We start from the raw sequence: 19,650 nt of genomic DNA, 5'->3' as shown, positions 1-19,650 counted from the left end.
TTTCAGATTGCCCACTATCGGGATAGTGCTGTTCAGAAATAACAATTTAAAAAGCTGACTGAGCAGGCGAGTTGAGCACGAAACACTTTCTCGCAATCCAACAATAAAATTATTCAACTATCTCCTGGCCCTCATAAGTTAACGCCTGCTATTAAACTCCAAACCAACTGTTAAAGTGCTATATGTAAGAGCTGTACCTCGTGGCAATCAGTTGGGACTATGTAAAAATTTATAAAGTCACAATCTGAGATGGAGTTGGCTTTTTGAAGTCTGCTTTGATTCAAGGCAGGGAAGCAGTTTGATTGGCCAGACTGAAGCTCTGCCCTGAGCTGGGACACATAACACTGTGCGCTTGCAGTCAGATAGGAACAGAACAGGCGAATCCGAAACAGACAGACGGGTCTAGCAACAAACAGCGATCAGAGGCTAACGGCATCAGTGAGCCGAGCTCCACATACACACATACCAGGAGCTGAGAGAACTACCCTCAAAATCTACCTGCAGCGGCTCCGAACAACGCAAGCTTCAACAAGTCTAGGAAGTTTTCCAAAAACACTATTCCTTCCTTTTCTGAGGACAATCAATCCCCACTTAACTGTTTCTCGGCTCTTTTTTTTCTTAAAAGAGGATGGGCAAATTTCACACGCTGGTGTTTGTGTGTGTCGGATGGAGCTGTTTGACTGCGGGCTTCTCGGATCTGCTGAAGGATCATTTCCGCGGGCTTAGGAGAATTCGTGGTTTGGGAGAGAATTCAAGAGATTTCGCTTCCTACCGGAAGGGAAGCCCCAGCTTCACAGAACCAGACCTGTGGCAGGACACGCTGTCGGAGCACATGCTGATGCTTTATGACAAATACAACAAAGCTGGCTACCGGTTTAAGGATGGCAACACAGTCCGCAGTTACAAAGCTAGTTTGGGTAAGTGTATGAGGATGATTGGGATGCAAAGAGGTTATATTTGGGGTGAGCGGGGGGGAGGGTATTGATGGATAAGAGCGTAATTTAGTATGTCTGTGATTTTATAGGAAAGCCTTCTTGCCTTGACCCCCGGAGATTTTTAACCTGGTTTATTTATTATTCAGGGATTCCAAACAGTGGTTCTAACCTTCAGTACCCAGAGAAACAAGTTGGTGTCCCTTTGCCGTCTTCAGTATTCACTCTGTAAATTATTGATTGTGAGAAGGACCTCTCTTCATGCAACTAAACAATAACAATTCCGTTATCTTCTAAGGACTGATGAACATATTTAAGTAATAAAACTTAAGTATAACCAGTTGTAACTTCAACCCTACTACTGTCACTGCTCATCTACTCACCTTTTCTCGAATCGCATATCAAACTGTTCGATGTTGCACCGGGTAAACTGTGCTCAGGACTTGGACAAGTTGTATCTTGTAATCAATTACATAACATTTTTCAACACATTTCAAGCAACAGTGCCACAAACAGATTAATAACCTTTCAAAAGCTCCACTTTGCATTATTCCCAGCAGCCAGTTAAGCTGACAAGAACAAAACAGACTAAGACAGTGTTAGCTCAAACCAAAATCTGCAAACTTCGTCGTAATTTTCTAGTTTTTTTTCTCTCATATTCTCCAAAAGGGAATTTTTCATCTTGCGCTCAGATTTAGTGAGTGTGACAGCCATCAGTACATCAATCAAACGCTTTGGGATAACTCGGTGCAGAGGCTGCTCTATCTTGAACCGTTTTCTCTTTCTTTGACCCGTTTTTATTTTGAGCGGTTTGGTTTTGTCAGTGATGGATTGCCAATGCCTTCCAACCTCAAGGGCAGGGCGAGCAAGTAAGTTCCAAATTTGCCCGCAGCCAGAACGGATACCCGTGCTGTCGTGTTATTTTGAGACACATCTTCGCCATCCGGTCAACTGGTTTTCCCCTCCACACCCCCAAGCAAATCATTGTCCTTAATATATGAGGAAGGGTAAGGAAGTCTTTTTGTTTTAAAAAATCATTCATCAGATGTAGGCAAGGCTGGTGGGGCCAGCATTTATTGCCCATCGCTAGATGTGTTTGAGGTAGAGCTGAGCTGCCGTCTTGAACCACTGCAGTCCATGGGCTAATGCCTTCAGAGAGGGAACTCCAAGATTTTGACCCAGTGAAGCTGCAGGAGTGGTGCTAATGTTCTAAGTCAGGATGATGAGTGGCTTGGACGGGGACTTCCAGGTGATGGTCTTCCCACGTACCTTGTCTTTCTGGTTGTTGTTAACCCTTCGACTACCTGACAATCTGTACCCTGGACAAAATTGTACCCTCCCTGTATTAATACCTGTAGTTGTAATGACTGCATCACACATACTGTAGCAGGAAGACCTCTGGCCAAGTCTTGCCTCCTCACTTGGCTGATGGTTCAAAATGCAGCACAAAATGATGATGGAGATGAGAACTCTCTTGACCTGTATTCTTAATAGCACGACCTGTCTAAAGTATATTCACAACATTTTCTTTTTAAAATTTGTCACCTGAAGAAAATGTGGCATGCTTTTAAGCCCTGAATTGAGTTCTAAATTTTTGCTTTCATACTTTATGATATCACCCAAAATCATTATTTAATTTGAAATTATGGGATACTTGGAAGAGAGTTATAAAACTGTAATCAAATAAATGATTTCCATACCATTATAAACCATGAGAGCAAAACTCAAGCAGTTTATATGTATTTGAATCCTAAATTAGATTACAGTTTTAAAGTTACACCAAGGCCTTGTGGAGAAAAGGGGCATGTCTAATTTTGGGTGTTATATGCTATTGCTGCTTGCTTACCTTTCTGACTCACCCTGGCCCTCCAGCTTGTTTCCAACAAATGACATTAAATAAAGAGTTTCGTTAGGGCATCTTGTTTTAGTCTACTTTAGAAGAATTTAATATATGTGATAAATACTATATCCAAATTAATTTGTGGGATTATGCAATATTGGTTATCTGATTTATTATTAACTGATTTAAACTAGAACAGCATATTGATGTTGAATCTTTTGAAAAAAAAAGTAATTTACATAAGATTTGAACACATAAGGCCAGAAACATAATTAGAATCTAGGAGCAAATTACTGGAGATGCTGGAATCTGTGCTGAAAACAAAACATACTGGAAATCACAGCAGGTCAGGCAGCAGCTCTGGTGAAGAGTCATCTAGACTCAATGTTAGCTCGCCCTCTCTCCAGTAATACTGCCTGACTTGCTATCATTTCCAGCATTTTTTCATTGTTACGATCTACCTGCCTGATCTCAAAGGCTAAAGTCCACTCAGATTCCAGTGCTCCTGTCTGTTTTGCCATGCAATGGGTTAACTCTTACTGCACAACTATTCAATCCAAAGAGTGGATAATCAACTTTTTTTAAAAAATCATTCACAGAATGAGGGTGTCACTGGCTAGGCCAGCATTTATTGCCCATCCTTAATTGTCCAGAGGGCAGTTAAATGTCAACCACATTGCTGTGGGTCTGGAGTCACATGTAGGTCAGACCAGGTATGGATGGCAGTTTCCTTCCCTAAAGGACATAAGTGAACCATTGCACAGGCATTGTTTAGCACTGTAAAGTGTCAGGAATTGGTTGACACCTTTGCACTACAACTTTAGAGTTTGCTACAAAGTGGCTTATAATCTCTGTGAGCTATTTAAAATGAAAGGAAATAAAGAGAACCATTCATTTCACATAAATTCTGTCTAAATCTGCTTCTGGGTACCTGAGAATGAATTATCAATGTATGTGATGATCTAAAGAGATGGAGAGACAACAGCACTTTAAATACTGCCTTTTTATTTTATTCTGTCATTGTTATGTTCATTTAAATTGGTGAACCCATGGCCCATGCATTAAACACAATAATAGCCAATGCCTTGTACAAGTGGTTTATGATCCTCTGGTTAGCATACTGTGTCGCTCACTTGCTGCTGTCATTTTTAGTTAATGACATTTTGACATAATCTTTTTATATTACTTATTTCAAGACAACAAACTCCAAGAATTTTAAATGACAACAAATTTAAATATACAGATAACAATAAAAATCTATAATTTGTTTTGTGTTGTCATTCCTCCAAGACTGCATAAATTCAACAATTTCAACTTGTCATCATTTTAATGTGTTATTTTTAAATTTTAATTAAAAATAGAACATCCATTTGGACCTGGATATTGCTAAATTAATATGCATCATTGATACAAATCATATCTTTTGCTTTTGAGAGAAACAATCTTCAGGTTCTTATGATTGTTGAATTTTTTTGTCCCTTTAATGATGCTTACAAAGATCCGAATCATCTGAACATCTTTAGAATAGAGAGGCTATAAGACCATAAATGATATTCTACATCATTTGACCATCTTTTGCAATTTAGTTTTTTCTACTCCTTCAACTTTAATCACTACTTCAAGGTGAACTTTAGTTCAGTGCATCAATTAGTCATTTTATGTCATGCAATCTTTTGATATCTGAACACCTAATTGTTTTGCAGCTGTATTTTTCTTAGAAAGTAATCTCTCTCAATCGAGCATATCACGATAGTTCTTTTTTGAATGTCCTTCATACTCAGATTGCATCTGAACTATAAAAACCGAAATTCCCAGAAGTTCAGAATCCCTCCATTTTGTAAAACTTTGCTAATGTCAATTATAGTGAATTGTGAACTTTTTTTTGAGAAGGTTAACTCGTATTTAATAGTGAAAAAGCTCTGTCTGTCATCAATGTTGATCTATCTGTAAGTCAGCTGGTCTCACACAATGTTTATCTCCAAATCTGATTTGTTGTATTTCCAGTGGCAGAAACTTAGAAACTGTTATCTATAATGAAACATGAATGTAGTAGGAATACCTGGACATAGCATTATCAGAATTAGAAGAAGAAGTCAAGACTCACATTCAACAAGAATTTGTGTAACTCTGAGGTGCATGCGAACAAGCTTCACTGTACTTGGGTGTAACTATATTTATACTTCACACATTGCCTGACAGATACGGAGATGATGACATTATATAACCTGAATTAAATTGTGATTATATTTAACATATGAAGGATGATAAACCATGTACAGTGAATCACAAGATAGTAATTCAATGGTTGATATTTAACCAGGCCCATGAGTGACATGATAAGAGGTGGTGGAAGTGCCAGTAAAATGCCAGTGAGCCCAATTGGGATGGCTCCCCAAAACAGTTCTAACTCAGGCTATTTTTCTAACAATACTAGGGCAATTTGTTTACACAATGAAAGGAATGACTGATGACCATTTTCCCATGATGGGCAAAATGGTTCCCATTTCTCATTGGCAGGCCAGCAACTTCATGAAAGCAGGAGATTCCCTTGGTAGTATATTGGTTTCTAGAAGCTCTGTGCCAGCAGGAAAAACTGGTAAGACTGGAGAATGAGATATTCTGGTCCAAATCGTATGAGAGACATCAAAGTGCATGCCCAGTATGTTTATTTCCAAGTATCACCTGTTTTGTTCACTGTTTTTACCCCCTGGGGTGGGTTAGGCCTCCCCCTCCATTCGTTCAGGTCTGTCTGCCTGACCGTAGTACAGTATCAGATTCTTCACCTTCACTTCAAAGGTGGATCAAAATGGAGGCACTCTCTCATTCCCTTACAGATTGAGCAGTGATGATCTATTTTGGTGGTACTGCTGAGGCTGCAGAACCACTGGCACTATAATTGGATTGGTGGCATGGAGAGCCAGCCTGATTGTGTCCTCTTAATCAGCCACCATGGCACCACTACTGCCCATGCAAGCTTGGGACCCATATTGGTCTCGATGTCAGGTCACATACTTTGTGCTGGGAAAATCCTCACCAATAATTCAGGATGAAACATGTGTAACTGAGTAAACGTCATCAGAACCTTTACAGTGAACTAACTACCTCATGATCAAACATTTATCGTTCTATAAACAAGGAAAAGCGAAGTTGTTATTCCCTTACTCATATAGAGCAAATATGGTGGGGATGACATGGAAGTGATGGTTACATGGGACTGAATGTATATTCTGTAATTGTCTCTTAATATTTCATGGGAAACTAGAAATGCATGATTAAGACTGCAGTGCCACCCTGGTTGAAATCCCAAGAACGAGATGTAAAACGCTTGAGAAAGAGGAATGTATGAGTTGTGAGAAGAAAGGAGAGTAAATTTAGATGAAGAGAGAGAAAAAGGTAAAGAAAAGCATTGGCATAGATTAAATGTTTTGTGTTTAATGGATTGAATTGTTTGTTTCAGTGCTATGACAGTATGTTTCAATGTAATTTTATTGTAATATTAAATGTTGTTGTTAACCTGCACAATTGTGATTATAACATTGTTACCCAAATAACTAAACACTAAGCTAAACTTTTATTCTATTCCAGAAAAAAACATGAGGGCTATTTTAGTATTCTGCATAATCTCAAACCTGTACTGAAGTTTCACATTCTACTTCTGTCAGTGGAAGTCTATCCTAGATTGATCACCTGGAACCCTGTGTCTTGTAAGCAGAAGGTCAAAGAGTGATACCTATCATAGGTTGAACTAGGATTGCCTCATCATGCATTATGACATTGGATGTTTCTGATTTATTGTTGGTACCCTTATAAGTTCCAGTGTCTCTACTCCAGGAAGTAAATTACACAGCATGGATTATGAATACTACTTTCCAGATATGGAACCATACTAGGTGAAGGCAGGACGTGGAATTTGTCCTCTAACTAGTTTCAACCTATAATACTACCTCATCATTCCCCATATTGGGAGTGAGGTTAGAAAGAATACACCTCATATTTTATGACCAGAAACAGCATAATCAAAACTAAATTGTTACCAGCAATGGTATATTCTCCGGGACGATATCTTAAAATTGAAAAAAAAAATCCTTTAAGATAAAATCTTGATTACAGCCTTTTTATTTGGGAAAGGAGATGAACTAGAAATGGAATTTTAGATCTTTTTTCTGTATTTTACGTACTATTAAAGCAAATTTGAATAATCTTTGGCCTACCATATAAAAATGATCTCAACTGTACTATAAGGCAAGTGCTGATCTCAATGGTGTTTATGAAATTGATTTATCAATTGTTTATTGCTATATGTAGTCTAACTAATTTGAAATTTAATTCCATACATTTCAGCATGTATATATGTATATATGAAAATGCATCAAAAACCTGAATCCAATAGATTGGATATACTTTGTGCATTATGTTTAGGGTAAATGAAATAGACAGTGGGACAAAACCTGAAGCTTTCAGCATTACCATAGATACATTGAAATCAAGGCAATTTTTGACAAGGTATGACGTGAAGGAGTCCCAACAAAACTGCAATTGATGGTAATGGGGGGAACAATCTCTGCTAGTTGAAGTCACACTTAGCAGAAAAGAAGATGGTTGTGTTTTTTGGTGGTCGATCATCTCAATCCCAGGATATCTCTGTAGATATACCATGGTAGTGCGCTAGACGCAAATCCTCACAATGACCATCACCAAACTGAGAAAATCTAATCATCTCTTTTCATACAATGACATTACCATCACTGATCTCCCTCACTACCAACATCTTGGGCATTACTATTGACTAAAGGCTAAACATTATCACGTCTATGAATACTGTGACCACAAGAACAGGTTGGAGCATGGACGATCAACAAAAACTAGCCGTGTCTTTCTGACTCCTCAAAGCCTGTTTGCCTTCTACAAGATACAAATCAGGCCTTTGCTGGAATACTTGATCATTGCAGCTCCAACAATGAACAGAAACTCAACACCAACAAGGACAAAGTAGCCAACCTCATCCGGAACCCCAGCAACCATCTTAAATATTAATTCCTTACACTAGCAACACAGAGTGACAGACATGCTTATCTATAATATGCATTCACCAAAGTTCCTTTGCCAGTATCTTCCAAACCTCTGATCCCCACTGTCTCAAAGCATAAGAGCAACAGCTTCATTGAAACATCATTTCCTGCAGGTTCCACTCCATGCCACACATCATCCTGACTTAGAGATTTGTCAACGTCCTTTAATTGTTCCAGGGTCAAGATTCCAAATCACACTCTCAACCATTATGTCGTGGGTATACCTCAACAGTTCAAAACAGTTCAAAAAGTGTCTTATTACCACCTGCTCAAGGGCAACTAAGGATGGACAATAAATTCTAGCCTAACCAGCGATGCTAATATAATTAAGAACAAATATAATGTAAAACTTCAAAAGGACATAAATAAGTTGGTTGACTAGGTGGTAGGTAACAGATAAAGTTCAATGTGGGAAGAGAGGGTGTTTTATTTTGATGAGAAAAACGTAGAGAGCCAGTATAAAATGGAAGGACTCTAAAAGGGCTGCTGGAGCAGAGGGATCTGGGTGCATGTGCACACAAGTCATTGAAGGTGGCAGAACAGTTTAAAGCAGTTCATAATAAAGCCTAGCATACTCTATTCTTTTAGAAGGGTATAGAAAGCAAGAGCAAGACATTTATCTGGAGTTTATGCAAGGCACTAACAAGCCCGGAGAATGCTGGAGAAACTCAGCAAGTCTGGCAGCATCTATCAAGAGAGAAACAGAGTTAATATTTCAAGTCTGGTATGAATCTTCTTCAGAACCTTCAGGAAGAATGTGAACACATTGGAGAGAGTGCAAAAGTGATTTACAAGAATGGTTACAGGCATGAGGAACTTCAGGTATGAGGATAGGGCAAAGAAATTGGGACTGTTCTCCTTGGAGAGAAGAAGGCTGAGAAGAGACCTGATAGAGATTTTCAAAATCATGAGTGAGCTGGATAGGGTGGGTAGAGATAAATTGTTCCCACTGGTAAAAGAAACTAGAACTGGACGGCATAGATTTAAAGTGATTGCAAAGGAGCAAATGTGATGTGCAAAATAAACTTCTTCACTTTTATGAAATGCACTGCCTTAAAGTGAGGTGGGGATTGGATGATTATTTGAATAGAAACAGTGTGCAAGGGCATGGGGTGAAAAGCAGGAGACTGATCAAATGATCTTCATTTGAAGAGCTGGTGCAGGAACCGTTTTAATTCTGTGACCTCCAGGTCTGGGGTATTTCTTGAACCTGGACCTTCTGCCCCAGAGGTAGGGGTACTACCAGTGCACCACAAGAACTCCACATGCCCCCTCCCACCAAGATTGTCAGCAACTTGTGCAGGGACACTCAAATGTAATTACCTAAATCACTTGGCCACAACTACAGGCCAGATTTCTGATAATATACGTGTCAGAATCTGATTTTGATGGAGATGCAACTGAAAAGGATATTGCACATAGGACAAAAAGAAAACCAGCCTCTGGAAATTGGTGACTTGGAGTAATATTTCACAGTTTTAAGCTGGCTGAGCTCTTGCTTTAGTGAAATGGTAAAACTGGACTGTCAATCCCCTCCACATTTAAGTTGACACGGCTGCTTAAATGATGCAAGTGCCAGACCAATCTATGCACATAACTCAGATCCTGGAAAGTAGGACAGGATCGGTGGGATGACTATTCCAATGGGTCAAATTCCCATTGACTGGGCTGAAAATTATTTTCCAGGGCTGTTAAACTGCTTTGAAAATTTTATAGCAAAAATATTGATTACATAGTATTAGTCATTGAATTTTAAAGTGCTTCATTGTCAATAACGTATTCCTGAAAGATACAATGAATCATCATATAAACATCGAAAGGAGGAAGCCTTTATAACTGAGAAGCTGCCATTTGTTTCCTATCTGGACACAAGAGGGGACAGAAACTCTCGCTGTCACCAAAACTATCAGTTTAATTATAAATGTTTCTGAGAATAGTTTTTATCTAAGTTCCGTATGTTACAGCATTCCGCAAGAATTTGATAGTATACTTTTTAAAATGTCAGTTTGCTTGATCCAAGGTCTTTTTGTTTATCTCTTAACATATTTCTCTGGTTAAGCAACTTTCAACTTTATTACAGGGTAAATAAATCTATAATTTAGTTAATCATTGTTGGTAACTGGTAGCTCCTGACCCGACTGAATTTGCATTCAATGGTAACATTACCAGTTCATTGTTAACAGCTCAATAGCGCCATCTCGTGTGAGCAGAAGGAGAAATGCAGCTTCTCAGTTGTAAAAGTGAGATCAGAAATCATAGACTCCTTACAGTGTGGAAACAGGCCCTTCGGCCCAATAAGTCCACGCCGACCCTCAGAGCACCCCACCCAGACCCATCCCCCCATAACCCACTTAATCTACACATCCCTGAACACTACGGGCAATTTAGCATGACCAATCCAACTAGCATGAGAATCTTTGGACTGTGGGAGAAAACTGGGGAACCCAAAGGAAACCCACGCAGACACAGGGAGAATGTGCAAACTCCACACAGACAGTCTCTATTCATTTTATCTTTCAGAAATGACTCAAGGCATTCATTATGCGTTTCAACTATTCTGCATACAGCATTCAGGTTTCCACCAACAGTGATAAATAGTTCATCCATTTCTGAATAAGTTGAATGAGGGAAAGATCAACAATATCACCAGGAGACTTTCCTGTTCTGGTTTAAATAGAATCATGAACACCCATCTGAAGCACCAAATCAGACAGACTGAACCTCAGCTAAACATTTCAACTGAAATGTATCTGAACTATATTGGAATGTCATCTGAAATTGTACACCGAACTCCAATATATGTTGCACACCAGGCGTAAGAATGACCAAGTTAGCAGCAAGAGTGTCTTTATCCAATCCGTATGGGCCTTCTGGATTCCACTATATTCTTTGGGCCCACTCCCTGGACAGCCACCTTAAGCAAGTGAAAGGCACACGTCATATGCTGGTGGAAATTTCAAGACTGTTTAAGCTATGAAAATTATCTCCAGTTGCATGGGGAAGACTTTTGCTGCTAGGCAGCCACAATCACAAATAGAGTATAAGACAACCCCACTTCGATAATGTCAAAAATCATGTACTTGGCTCATAATTTGATCCTTCTTTTTAGCAACAAAATGCTATACTTTGGATGGATGTGGGTGAAGTGAGGTTTTAGATTGATAATGTGTGGAGTAGGTGCCCTGGTAGTCTACATAAAAAATGCATTTATGAGTGAGGGATACATTTAGGTCCCATATCAACTGTGAGATGAAGAGGCATCTTCAAAGCAATAACACTCACATTTTGCAGTTATACTGGTGGAGTCAAATGTTCATGGTTCAACTTTTGAATATGGCCTCAAAAAATCTTTGAAGGATCATGTTCACACTAAATAGGATAATTGGATGGTCAATAGAGAAGATCTTCAAAAATGTCAAAATATGCATTCTGTTTTGCTTGATATTTTTAATTATCAAATCGTGTGATGCCAATAGTGCACAGAGTGTCATCAGATTGTACAAAAAATGTGTATTATCCAGTTCATGGATAGAGAGGAAGCTGATTTATTGTGCAGGGAAGATTCTGAAAGTGAAGAACCACATCTGATCCAAAATGGGATCCTTATGTTGATACTACAGTCAAAATGATTCAGAATGAATATCATGTACACTTTGTGTCAGATAAGACAATTAATTTGGCAGTTTTAAAACACGTTGTGATTAAATGTTTCTTTATATTTAATTCATTGAATAAATCATGAAACATTATCTTTTAATTACCAGTGTTATGGCTTTTTCTCAAAATAGTGACCATCTACACCCACATTGCCACCTCACATTGTATTCTGAGAGTACAAACTGAAGCTGCTTTTGATAGGATTTATGGAGGTTTCAAAGGTTAACTTATGTGCCATGTTATATGTTAAGTTTTAATTGAAAATCTAAATTTTAAAAATGCTGTTGTGAAGCCACAGTGAGCAAAAGTGATACCCTGTTTCCATAATGTTCTGTTCATCCTGTAGTGTTGCCACTCTACCCTCCTTCCGGACCCTCCCAGATTTACCTTTAGGCTGTGAAACAAGTGGCCCAAAAGTCATTTGCTTCGAATGGGTGGACTGCATGTGAATGAACTATTAATATTACCGAGCTTTTATTTTTGGTTGACCATCGTGGCCACATTACCAACAAATGTCAAATCGTTGACTTCAGCCTTCAGTATTCTGATTCAGAAGTAAAAATTGCTTCTAGTGATAGAAACAGTTATTAAATGGACGAAATGTAGGTTTGGTCAATAATACAACCTTCGTAATATTTGCAGCTCTCAACTCTTCTGCATGTTTAACACTATTGACTATTTTAAAATATTAAAATGAGAAGTAACATTCAGTACCACTGTTTGGAACCCTGATCACCCTTATGCTGTGAGTAACCCTTATTATTCAAATGTATACCTTCAGAAGAATACAATATTTGAAAAGAATTTTGATTTCATGTAACTTTTAGAACTTAAGTTGATAATGCCTCATCATCAAGTCAAAAGAGTAATGGCTTAATTTGTCATTTGTGAATAGATTTTTGTCAATTAATCTACTTCAATGGAATAACATTTCTTATGAAACAGAAGGATATTATGCAAGCATGACATAAAATAAACTGGTATGAAGTGAGCAGTTAATTTTAATAATTGACGTGATGCTGCAATATTACTGTGTGCCAGTTTTGACACTGATGGATGTTCAATCTCTTATTGTTTTGTTATTATAGGGTGGATTGGAGACAAGCAACTGCACACTTTTAATCTGACTTCTCTGACAAAATCTGAAGACATTTTGTCTGCTACCTTGCATTATTATATAGCTGATCTTGTAAACAATAGCAATAATTGCCCGTACTCCAAGGGCTGCAGTCATCGATTACACAGAAAACGAATCAACTTTGATCTTTCAGTTTGGGCTTTTACCACTGCTAACAATATCCCCAGAATTCTGAGTCATAATGTGCTAAATGCGTCCACTTTTTATCGAGACTCTCTGTCTTGGCAGTGGAAAGACATCACACGAGTGATTAACAGTCTGAAGTCAAATGATGACCTTTTGATTGGAATTGAGATCATGCCTTCTGTTCCAACCTTCTGGAAACAGTTACTTTCAAAGCATTCGCCTTATATCTTGGTGTATGCAAATGACTCTGCAATTTCAGAACTGGATACTGCGGTGAGCACTCTTCAAAGACGCCAGGGATCATTTGTCACCAAAGTGCAGGGTTTTAGAACCAATACTGCAAACAGGACATCTGAAGTAAGAAGGAAACGGTCAACTAACTTACTCATGCCCCTGCACAACAACGAATTACCTGGTGCAGAATACCAGTACAATGAAGCTACTGCATGGGAGACAAGAAGGCCATATAAAAAGCTACATCCTCGGCCAGCAGACAGGGAGAGGAAGTCAAAGCAGAGGAAGGGTAACAGACAGAAATCACAGACTCTTCAGTATGATGAACAAACATTAAGAAAGGCAAGACGGAGACAGTGGAATGAACCCAGAAACTGTGCTCGCCGTTACCTGAAAGTGGATTTTGCAGACATTGGATGGAGTGAGTGGATAATCTCTCCCAAGTCTTTTGATGCCTATTATTGTGCAGGTGCCTGCCAGTTCCCAATGCTCAAGGTAGGTGCTTTTTTTAAAAATATTTTCACTCACATCATTTGAATCTGGTAGAGAGCCTATTCCCCAGCAATTTCTTTATATACTCATGGGGCTTGGGATTCACTGCCTGGGCCAATATTTATTGCCCATCCCTATTTGCCCTCAGGAAGGTGGTTGTGAACTTCCTTCTTGAACCATTGCAGTTCATGTGCTGTAGTTTGACACAAATGTCCTGAGGGAGGGAATTTCAGGATTTTGATGAAGTGACGTTGAATGGACAGTGATACATTTCCAAATCAGGATGGTGAGCGGCTTGGAGGGGAACTCACAGGTGATGGTTTTCCCATGTATCTGCTGTCCTTGTCCTTCTGGATGGAAGTGGTCATAGGTTTGGAAGGTGCCGTCTAATGATCTTTGGTGAATTTCTACAATGCATCTTGTAGATTACTCACTGCTGCTACTGAGCATTGACAGTGGAGGGAGTGGATGCTTGTGGGTATAGTGCCAATCAAATGGGCTGTTTTGTCTTGGATGGTGTCAAGCTTCTTGAGTGTTGTTAGAGCTGCACCCATCCAGGCAAGTGGGAAGTATTCCAACACACTCCTGGCTTGTGCCTTGTAAATGGTGGACAGGCATTGAGGAGTCAGGAGGTCAGTTACTTGCTGCTCTATTCCTACCCTCTGTCCTGCTCTTGCATCCGTATGACATGTCCAATGAGCTTCTAGTCAATGGTAAACCCCAAGATGTTAATAGTGGGTGATTTAATGATGGTGACACATTGAATGTTGAAGGGCGGTGGTTAAATAGTCTCTTAATGGAGATGGGCATTTTCTGGCATTAGTATAGCGTGAATTTACTTGCAATTTGTCAGCCCAAGCTTGGATATTATCCAGATGTTGTTGCATTTGAACATGGCATGTGTTAAGAGCATTTGCCAATGGCATTTTGTAATCATCTGATGAGCTACACAGATTTGCCCTTAATAGATGTCTGTGGATGAAGATGACCAGTCGCTCCTTCAGAGGTGTAATGAAATGTTTGATCTATTTTCATCAAATTCACGATCCTGCTATTTTAATGCAGGCATTGGCCTGCTACTTTACATCAGGTGACAGGAAAAGTGACAGAATAAAATTTAGTTAGCATTTGAGAGACAATATTGCCAGCATTAAGCTGCATATTTTCATCAAATTGTTTGTAGATGTTGAAAAATTGTGTTAAATGTTCTATAGTACAAATTAAAAATTTAAGGGGTTTTCTTTATTTCATTTATCTTGTAAAACCTGTGAACTTCTAGCACAAGGAGTTTGTCTTGACAAATCTGAATCCTGAATCTGTAAAAGGATTTTGTTAATAAGAATATGGAGTGCGACATTCAACTCATTGAATCTGTTCAACTATTCAATTAGATCATGAATAATCTGTATCTGACATCCATTTACCTTCCAAAATGATAGAGATTTAAGAGCCAGAACACAATGTGTATTTTAATCACAAGATGTCACCCATAAGAAAAATGGAAGCCTAAAACATTTAAAATGTGTCTCTGTAATTTTTTTTCCTTTTTCTTTTAGTCATTAAGGCCTTCAAACCATGCTACGATTCAAAGTATAGTGAGAGCAGTGGGCGTAGTTCCAGGGATTCCCGAACCATGCTGCGTACCTGAGAAAATGTCATCATTAAGCATCCTCTTTGTCGATGAAAACAAGAATATTGTGCTGAAGGTCTACCCAAACATGAAAGTGGAGTCATGTGCTTGCAGATAACCCCACAGGGCATGCTCATTGGTTCTGGGTTTGCACTGCTGATATTTTGTTTTCTGTTCTTTTTCATTCTGAACATCAAAAGGAAGTCTTCCAACAAATGAAAACTGAATGGTGCCTTCAGATGAAAGGAAATAAAAGATAATTTATCGTTTTATTTACAAACCCATTCACCTGCATTAAAAGTGCAACTTTCTGAACCAACAACAAATTAAGGCAGAAGACCATTTGTGTCTGGAATTCAGAATTCTGAGATAAAACTGTGTTTATTGTAAATTTCTTTTTAAGTACTTAAAGACTCCTTCATACAACTTACCATTGCACTTCTAAAGATATTGTGTTTCCTGGCAGTTTATGATGTATGTCCCCCTTCCTTCAATTCCAACTCTTCCACCCAGCTAATTACAGAGTGTCATGGGCAATTTATTTTATTCTTTGAATTTTATTGCAGTACTCTTTTAAATAATTTAGTAATTCAAAATGTAAATCAGCTATATAAATCAATGCAAATGTTTTAGTTGAGAAATAAAAAAAATTGTTAAATACTACAACAGTAAGCCACATATTCAGAGCACAATTTTTAATTTAATATTAGTGAGTGCATTTTAATGCAAAATATTTGTGAAGCTGTTGCATGATTTCAAAAAGTTCACTTCAAGCAGACAGAGTTACAGAATGTTTGCTAAATTGCTAAGTACAAATCCGATATAGCTAAAACAAATCAGGGAGCTCCAGTAATTATCAGAATTGCAATGATTCAGAAATATCCATTCCAGGCCCAAATGGCCAAATGAAACAACTCTGTCAAAACTGCTGGAAGCAGAGTTTTATTAGCTCTAGGAATCAAATTAGGGTAGCCAAAATTGTCGTCAATTAGTAACAGACAAATAGAGATGCTACACTTCTCCTGCCTTCTGAATTGCCTTACTCAATGCCAAATCAATTAACAATCAGAGATATGTAAGAATATCACATCTGCAATAATTCTCCTCTCACTAAATGCTGCCAATAGGCTGTCCTATTCATTACAGGATACTTTCGAGCAAAGTATTAAATTTAATCGGGTCCAAAATTAGCCAATTAGTTGTTCCTCAAATCAAATCTGCATATTTAGTTCAATTCGTTCTATTTTTCAACATAACCTAGAGTTTTAATTTTGTTTTAACTATTAGTTGATACAATCTTCTACAATTTACACCTTATTCAGACTAAACAGATTGGAGTAGGCTCCAATTAGAGATTAGAAAGGCAAACTCTGTCCTTCATTAATTATGCTTAATATATGCTGCTTTGTTTGAATAATATACTTTTCAATGGAAAGGAAGTCATTTGTGAAATGTCATACCTATATATATGTTCTTAAAGAATAGAAAACATCTATTTAATCATTAAAATGAGATTGAAAATGCTTAAAAAATTATATGTGGGTTAAATTTAGCCTCTGGTATAGTTTATAAATATTTGTCATCACATATGATGCAAGTCAACACTATCTAGATCACCAGAACGTCCATTTTCCATATGTAAAAAATACATTAATATTCCTAAAATGGGCAGCGTCTACATTTTTGCTGCAAACATTACCATCAATGATAATATATAGCTTATATCACCTTGTATTTTATTTTCGCTGAACTTGAGTTCCACCTTTACGTTAAACCAAAGTCTTATGCCATTTGTCTCTTCCATGTAAAGATAAAATGTATTGATAATCAACCTAAGTGTGCGAATGATTAGGATTCAAATTAAAATTATTGTATTCCACTTGTCACTCCAAATATTTGATGGAGAAAGAAGAAGTTATCCAGACTTTATTTGGAACTAAACTTCCTTCAGGCTGAAACAGTTCAAATACCATGCATGACATTGGTCTCCACAGACTTGGGAGGTCTGGCTAAATCCTCTTGTATGGATCTGAAATCAAGTGGAATTAAAGTTATGAACATTGATGGTTGAGGATAGTGCCTAACAATATTGATATTTTAATGAGTGTTCATATAGTTGAGTAAAAGTATTCTCTTTCTTTTTATTTTTCAACATTATTTTTATGCTAACCATACGTACTGCCTGTTGGTAGTTTATCCTTATGTCGTGCCCAAAGACAAGTTCTAGATCCAGTGGCAACCGCTTTCACCACTTTATAACAGTAAAGAAAATCTTTATTTCTTTGTATGTATATGCAATAATCAAACATTTTGTTAGAGGAAATTATTTTATATTCATTTCAGAAGAAGTAATCATCCATGTAATTTTTCAGTCATTTTTAAAAATTCAAATATATTTTCGCTATTTAAGTAGGTACGTTGATTAATTTTAAAGCTTGTTTTGTATATAATTCTATCATAGATTTGTTACAAAAGTGGATGTTTATTAAACTGCCAAAATCAATTGCCAATTGAAACACAGGCTAATTGAATGAATATTTCCCATTTTCTCTCCATCAGAGTTGAATAGTTTATACTCCATTAAACTAGTGTAAGTAAAATTGCATGCTTTTCTGTGATAAATTTTAAAAATATATATGTTATAATACACCAACATCTGTGAAGCAACTTGCCTGTGTTTCATTCTGTTTTCAAAAGCAAATTTGCCGCTCAATTCAAATATTATAATTTGATTAATTATAATTTGATTATCAAAACATTATACAATTAATAATATTTCCAACATAAACTTTGTCCATAAGAATGATATTTAAGGATGGATGAAATTAAATGGCTTTGTATTGTTTTAAGTGCATTTGTATGTCTATGAACATATATGACAATATATTTTCAAATTGTGTGTGTTTTGGTTAGTGTGTTACTTTGATTTGACTGCAGCAGATTTTTCAAAAATCAAAATTTCACTCATTTGTAAAGAGCTATCTGTAAACATTTAGTTGAGATAAAATATTGTACAATATGTTTTAAAATAGTACATATTTGTATATGGTAAGAAACCCTGTTGAAATGCTTTTCTAATTTATTTTATGTTTGGCTGCAGTTTTCTCCCCTTTTCTTTGCGCAGTTTCACCATTTGGTTGCAGGAATGTTTATTAAAAACAGTAATAGTATGAGCTTTAGTTTCCTGAACACTACAAAGCATCTGAAATGAAACTGTGAAGGGCACTTGTCACTACTGATGTCTTAGCTTTCTTGTTCAATAGTGTTTTACTGCATTAATGGAAACCTTCCTCACAATCTTTGGAAATGAATAAATTTAGTTATGTAACTAACAAAATCACCATTATTTCCTTGTTATTTTTTGTCAGAACTAAATCCTGACCATTTGAGATATGGTTTATAAATCTTACTTATTTTCTTTCTTTTTGTGGTTATTTCTGTTAAAGCTGTATTCTCTACAGCCAATTGTTATTGCTTATTCAGTTTATTTTATTTCTCTAAGTGTTCTGAAAGGAAATTTCCTATTTACAATTTTATCTCCTTCTGGAGGCACTGACTCACTCAGATAAAACACAATGTGCACATGATTGTGAGTGCCAGCAGAGTGGTATTACAGTCAAAATTGACAGATCATGGAACATCAAGAGCAAAAACCCTAGGTGAGTCACTGTTTTGTAACTCCACTGCCCCATCACTGACCTGGCTAAGATCAGCAAGTAACTGTAGATGACAGATTAGATTTGGATGTTCCTGAGATGTATGACTTAATTTCATATTAGGTAGTGCACGTATCTAACGATAGGTTCAGGTTCAAGTCTTTTAAATTCTAACATTATTATGCACTAATCAAAATCCGATTTGGAATGTCATTTGGCTATGAAGTAGTTGAAAAGCCAGGTTGGTCCTAATGATAGAGTAGGATATATTTAATATTATTATTAAAATGTATTGATTGGGTCAAGACTAGTGACTTATATTGAATGAAAATGATCGCGGGGATGTTAGTTGAATGAAATCAATGTGATTAAGAATATCACATGATGTTAGGTGTTCTACATTGACAGTCAATCATGTGAGGCTGCTCTTGTCTAAAGATAGAAGGGAAAATATTTGCCACTTACAATTATTTTTGATACATTCATGTCAAAGTAAAGCTTCCACTAGAAACGTAATCAAATCGTGGGATCACCTCAAGTCCAATAAATCATAATTCTGCGTTGTTGCTCAGTAAGGATGCACTTGGAACATTTGAATGCTCACTGCTTTCAAAAGAATACTTTGGACAGCAGACAGACATGAGGGATAAAGAATATTCACAGCTTAAACTTGTTACTATAGAAGAAAAGGTAGTTGAAATAAAAGGTATTGAATAGTTTTGCAAAAGAGCACTGCATAAAGCAATGCAGATGAAACCTTTTTCAGAGTCAGTATTAGACAACCCTAAACGTTTTGTCATCTCCAGCGCTTTCTATGCTGCCACAAAGTCATAACAATCCATCTGCAGTTTGTACATATCTCAGCTAACACTTCTG

At 37.2% G+C, this 19,650-nt stretch overlaps 1 protein-coding gene across 1 annotated transcript; it reads left to right on the top strand.

The window, feature by feature from the left end:
* The first annotated feature begins 305 nt into the window (after nucleotides 1–305).
* Nucleotides 306–18,459, top strand: bmp3 (bone morphogenetic protein 3). Its single transcript, XM_020531082.2, has 3 exons — nucleotides 306–917; nucleotides 12,587–13,491; nucleotides 15,045–18,459. The coding sequence occupies exons 1-3, from the start codon at nucleotides 629–631 to the stop codon at nucleotides 15,234–15,236; spliced, it is 1,386 nt and encodes a 461-aa protein (XP_020386671.1). The 5' UTR covers nucleotides 306–628; the 3' UTR covers nucleotides 15,237–18,459.
* The last annotated feature ends 1,191 nt before the right edge of the window (nucleotides 18,460–19,650 follow it).

The sequence above is a fragment of the Rhincodon typus genome, chromosome 1 (assembly GCF_021869965.1).
Source record: "Rhincodon typus isolate 14 chromosome 1, sRhiTyp1.1, whole genome shotgun sequence".
Lineage (NCBI taxonomy): Eukaryota > Metazoa > Chordata > Chondrichthyes > Orectolobiformes > Rhincodontidae > Rhincodon > Rhincodon typus.
Note: the sequence above shows the minus strand (reverse complement) of the source record. Positions and strands in the feature narration are given on the sequence as shown.